Consider the following 6,159-nt stretch of genomic DNA (forward strand, 5'->3'; position numbering starts at 1 on the left):
CTGAAAATAATGTTTTACCTAAATATGTTCAATAGGCATTCACACACTGAAATTAACCGGAGACTGTCAAACATGTAGTAATAGATTGCATCTGGTACAATAAAAATAAAGAAAATGAATATCAGGGCTAACTGATGGAAAACATAGGGGAACCTGCTTGGAAAGACATTCTGGAAAGTAGGTAGTCTTCTGATTAATTTCTTAAGAGAAGTAGAAAGAATAATATAAAGATAAACTAATCTACTGCTTCCCTCTCCAGACCAGTAGGTGGCAGTAATGCACCTATATGGTGCTGGTAAAGACGCCGATAAAATGCAAATAGGAAACATTCTGGGATTAGTGCACGCTAGGTAGCTAACTAGCAAACCGCTAAATGTTTCATCCACACCCTTATTACAGCGTAGGAAAGCCCAATGCCATCGCTAGACGAGTGGCAACTTTGTCAGGCTCATATTTTGTAATCAGTGTACTAAGCATTGGAAGCAGCTAGCTAGCTAACTAGCCAGCCGCAGCTCCAACTTCAAGTTACGCCCCTCTCTTCCGCAGACAGACCCCATTTCTTAACTGTCAGAATTAAACATCAATTCAAACAACGAGAGACAGAGGACGAATAAAGCACAGTGTGCAAAGATAAGTATTTGGGCTACAGCCATATACGGGCTAATTGTTTTGACGTTAGCTTCAGATAATGTGCTGCTATTAGAGACAGGTAGCTAGCTAGCTAGCTGGCAGCAACAACAGCATGGAGTGACTGCGTTAGGAAAGACAACTCCAAATCATTTTCTTATTTTAGAGTCCATGCTAGCCATTCGAGCAGCTGCAGCGGGCGACTCTCTAATAGCTGTGGCCAAAACGATGACCTCTGTGGCAGCGACGACATCTTCAGAACCTCCGGGGCTGAGCGCGTCAGCCAGCCGGGGTGCACGCACCGGGAGCCCGCGGCAGAGGCTCCAGAAGCTGCCCGCTGTACCCGGATACGACCCGAGCCGAGTTAACGACCTGCTGCTCCTCCGGCCCGACACAGACGGCCAGACTACCGCAGAACTTAAGGAGGAGAGCGGCAACAGACATGTTGTGTTTTTCCACGGGGACATTCAGGTGAGTGTGATGGAGGGTATGAGCACATGTTTGAGGCGTCTGTTGATCTCAGGTTATCCACGGGGGCGACAGACAGATGACGACTGGCCCGAGTGAGTGATTTCAATCACCTAAAATAGTTCCGTTCACAATGAACACAGACGGGTAAATAAAACCCTGAACAAGGAGATAATGGCCGGTTGGAATCCAGAGATGTATGGTCGGTTCATCCCCGTGCTCCCTCTGAACGCCAATGTTATTTAAATGCGTAAACCACACCAACTAAACGATTTAATCCTTGACCAAACTTAACAAATACACACACTATAACAAATCACAACGACTCACTGAGAAATCTATAAAACGATGGATTATGGTATTATTATGACATTGTATTTAAGATTTTCTATTTTGAGTTGGAGTAGTTTTAAAGTGATTGAAGTGCCTTTACAACAACAACCACCACATGGCTCACTCACGTGAGATCTAAACGCCATGTGACATTTACAGGGTAAGGGTCATGTATTTTTACAGATGTAAAAAAAAAAAATCTTGATGAGGTGCACTTCCTCTACTTAATCCACCTTTATCTGTGAGTTGGATCGTAGTTGTGGAAGAAACACGCGGGTGATTTGAATAAATTGAACAAGGTTTTTCTGAGTCACAGCTGAAAATGACCAGACTGCAATGCCCAGAAATCCACTGTGTGATGAGTTTGTGTGTAGGGATTTCAAACCATTCGACACCACACTGTAATAATATTCCATTCATAGGACCCGAGTAAACATCTCAGGCATTCAGTATTTTGAAGCTTTTTTGCTACCGTCCACAGAGTAGTGTTGAAATATAAGTCATCACTGGTCATCTTTGTCTTGTTATGTTAGAAACCACAAAACAGTCCGGTTAAATACATACTTTTGAACAACCATCTTGGATGTGCCCTATGAGAGCAGAGGACGTTCATGCTTTTCAAGGTGTTTTTGAAGAGCAGAGCACTTAAAGGAAAAAACCAACTGTTTTTGTGGATGGGAGCACTATTAATTTCACCCTGAGACATTAGTGTGTGTGTTTGATGAATTGACAGCTGACCAGCAGATAAGAAGGGAGTTTCTGAACATGTGTGCAGTTGTGATTAAACTGCTGTGAGCAATAAGTAGGACTCAGTAGTGTCCCTCCAGCCTGGGCCAAACGTCTAATTGCTGCAGCTGCCAGATTATGCAAAACTGTCTCATCAGAGGCCTTTTGGTCCTTTTTTTTTTTTTTTTAGTAAGTGGAAGGGACACTTATTAATCAAGTGTAAAAAAAAAGAATAGTAGTAAAAGAAGATTAAACGTCAGCTATTTGTTTCCCTTTCTAATTGCTCTCTAGAATCCAAGCGCTGTCCTCATTCACTAAAGCTTTAGTCGCACCCGATCCATCCGTACGTTGTCCTCATTTGCAATTCATCCGCCGGCTTCCCAGGCAAGTGTTACTGTTCCCGCAGTGTGCTGGTGTCTACCAGGAGACGTTCGTATGCGCAGGATGCTGTCCCCGTCATGTTTGCATGTAGATCAAATGAATGAGGTCGCTTGTTGTTCAGGACCTCTCAGTCTGACTGCAGAGTGCCAAAGAGAGGCGGACGCGGGAGTCTGGTCAGACTCTCGTTGGGCTGGAGGGGATGTGGGGAACTATTTGTCTTGTCTGTCTCACAGTTTGAAGTCATCGGTTGTCAGAGAGACGCATCAATACTTTTTGCAAACATCTTTGACTTTTAGAGTCTTTTTTGGGGGAGATTTCTTTTTATTCTTACGTCTGAATTTAAGTGTTTGAAGGCCGAATATCACTGCCATGCCTCCTCCTCCTCCTCCTCCTCCTCCTCCTCCTCCTCCTCCTCCTCCTCCTCCTCCTCCTCCTCCTCAGCTGGACAAGTTTATGTTCCAACAACGATTGCAAAGATGCATGCTCTAATCATCACAAACACATTGACTGAAACAGCTCATTTTAGGGATTAAGGGATGCACGTATCTGTAAACTCAAACAAATGCAAAGTGATAAGTGATTTCTACATCGTATACTTCACGCTTTACATCCCGTCTCTCTTCGTGTTGTTTGTGGCAGAACTTCGAGGAGGAGATGGCTCTGCAGCCTGAAGGAGCCCAGTGGCTCTCCTGGAGCCTGGAGCAGGTCGCCCTCACCCTGGGCCGACGTTTCCCGGGTCGGCACGTTTGGGTGGTCAGAGCCGGCCGCATGTATCTCCACAAGTTCAGCAGCTACCACAACTTTGTGGAGAGCAACATGTTCGGGGCCCCGGAGCACTCGCCGTACTCGCCTGACTGCGGAGCGTTTCTCCAGCTCAGGTCTGTATTTCAACTCCTTTTCCTTTCTGATCAGCTTAGTCAACATACAGCATCTGAATTATCGTGACATTTTTAATTTGCTTTAATATTTGCACGTTGTTCCGATTGGTCAGCTGTTAAACACTTGTTTGGCCACTTGGGGGCAGCAAACCAGCTTTAAACACAACATGCTGTAACGTGCTTATTTACAGCAGTAGACAGGGTGTTTGTGTCCTTAGTCTTCTTTCAGCTCTGTTTTGGTCTCCACCAGCTCCTCAGGGAATATCTGGCTATTTAGTTTAGTTTATTTTTTCCAGTCATTCATTCACAATACAACAAAAGGACCATACAGTGATCAAAGTGGTTGATTCTTACTAAATCATCATATCAAAAATAGAATAAAATCAAACACAATATTCTGACAGAAAGAGGCTGAAGCCTGAGCTTATTGTGCATACACTTAAATCTGAACAAAGCATTTCTATAATTCGACCCAAAATAGCAGAGAATCAAAAACAAACCGAAATATAATAAAGAACCATGACATCATAAATCAGAAGCAAATAAACAAATCTAAAACCAACCATAATTGTCAGACCTTTCTCCACGGAGGTCAAAATAAAGAATTTCTGTCGTGTCATTCCTGTGTTGGCCACGCACTTTGTGTCTTTCAGTAAAGTTTCCTAAACACACATTACTATTTCCTCTTGATGAATTGTTGCATAAAGATTGAATTAGTGCTAGTTGTGGAAGTGTTTTCCTACACTTCAACACGTTATGTAATGTATGGAACCATGAGCGAGCAGTATAGAGTAAATTATGAGTTTTCTTTCATGATGTCCTTAGTTTGATGCAGTATTGCAATGGTTGTAGACAACAGAGTTTATGGTCTATTATCACTCCAAATGAGTTTTTATATAATGAATCATAAGCCAGCTAGTCTGTATCTTTGTTATAATATTGCGTATAGTGACCTTCAGACACCGTACAATACAACAACCCTGCCTCAGCTTGCTTTTACCAAAGCTGACGCTGGCATACTGAACTGCTGCCTGTGTAATGGTTATAGATAGATAGATGTAAACGTTATTCATCCCCAGGGGGAAATTTGTTTGTAGCAGCTGCAAGTTACAGAGTAGAATAAAATATGAAGTATGGAAATGCACAATATAATAACAGAGCAGATATTGAATTTGAAGAAATAAAAAAATAAGATAAAATAGAATAAAAAGTAAAAATGCAACAAAAAAAAATCACAGTATATACAATGAATTAGAATGGTATAATAACAATTAGGTAAGCTAAACAAACTGAACAGTAGTGCAAGGATCGCTAACAACAAGCAACAACCATGTAGCGTTGTCATTTGAAGGATGATGATCTGGCCAGAGGTGATTTATTAAACAGTATCTACAGTAAACCGTCTGCATTCTTAGTGCATCAGTCTTAAAGACTTCTGCATTTCCAGAGTCTGAAACGGACTCTGACTGAGAGACGCAGAAGAGGGCGTCTGCTAAAATGACCACTGAGTAGAATCCTCGCCTCTGAGGAAAATGAGTGTTTACTGCGTGGTGACTGCATTGTGAGTGTTAGCGTTTCTGACGGCAGGGCCCTGCTGAGCCACGGCATGGAGCGAGCCAACCTACCGAACCCCCCTCGGCCCTCCCTGACCCTGGTGGGCTTCAGCAAAGGCTGCGTGGTGCTGAACCAGATGGTGTACGAGCTGGCCGGGGCCCGAGCGGACCTGCAGATGTCGCACTTCGTCGAGGGCGTCTCGGACATGTACTGGCTGGACGGCGGGCACCCGGGAGGCAGCGAGACCTGGGTGACCAACCAGCAGGCGCTGAAGGAGCTCGCCACCAGCGGGGTGTCGGTCCACGCCCACGTGACCCCTTACGAGGTGTGCGACCCCATGCGGGCGTGGGTGGGCCGCGAGCACGGACACTTTATCAAGACCCTGGAGGAGTTCGGGGCCCGTCCGAGTAAGAATCTGCACTTTGAGGACGAGCCCCCCTCCATCCAGAACCACTTCAGGGTCATCCAGGAGTTTTGAGTTTGCTTGTGAGCGCTTGCATGCAGATTCAGTCATATTTGCTGCTTTTACCTCATTTTTCTTTGATTTAAGGGCTCAGACCTGAGAGCATGTGAGTGATGCTGGTGTGTTGTACCTTTCACAGCTCAATGCACTTGACCCGACCCGTTTGAATGATCCGGGAGCTTTTTCCCTGCTCCCTGTAGCGCCGAGTAGGAATATGCAGGTGTGAGAATGGTCTTCCTTCTTAACTCTTCAGGCTAAATGGGAGTGTTTACATTTGATTCTGGCTCGAGCTACGAGCTGTCCATTCAGAAACATGAATGATTCATGTTCAGTTGGATTTTGCTCATGAGAGAATTCCTCTTAGTTTAAGGACTTATTTTAATTTACGGTATGATTTATAATTCAACCTAAAAGGTGCAATGTGTAAGATCTGGCCAGAATTTTAGATTAAAACACTCCAAAAATGATTTCTCCACAGAATGAGAAGAGGTCAAAGACGTCTTCTGTGTGGTGCTGCAGAGATATCTACTGAAATGAGCATGCTAGCCAGCTAGCCACCTGTCCCGTCCTGTCTTCTAACACCCCTTGTACCTAATCTTCTGGCCACTCAAAGCGCTTTAACCCTTTTCATTCACACACTTCAGCAGCAGCTAGCATTCAGCCAGCACTAAACCCCGGCACACGGGGGTCTGGTGGAGCGCTGGGTCTAATCTTTGTATTGGCAGCAAC

General features: G+C 44.4%; 1 protein-coding gene across 1 annotated transcript; it reads left to right on the plus strand.

Annotated features, from left to right (window-relative positions):
• Positions 1-510: 510 nt before the first annotated feature.
• On the plus strand, positions 511-5,445 carry cUnh2orf69 (chromosome Un C2orf69 homolog; the record flags this gene model as incomplete). The annotated part of the gene is made up of 3 exons (XM_079170140.1): positions 511-1,098; positions 3,175-3,413; positions 5,001-5,445. The coding sequence occupies exons 1-3, from the start codon at positions 799-801 to the stop codon at positions 5,443-5,445; spliced, it is 984 nt and encodes a 327-aa protein (XP_079026266.1). The 5' UTR covers positions 511-798.
• Between the last annotated feature and the right edge of the window lie 714 nt (positions 5,446-6,159).

This window comes from Pholis gunnellus, assembly GCF_910591455.1.
Source record: "Pholis gunnellus genome assembly, chromosome: 12".
Lineage (NCBI taxonomy): Eukaryota > Metazoa > Chordata > Actinopteri > Perciformes > Pholidae > Pholis > Pholis gunnellus.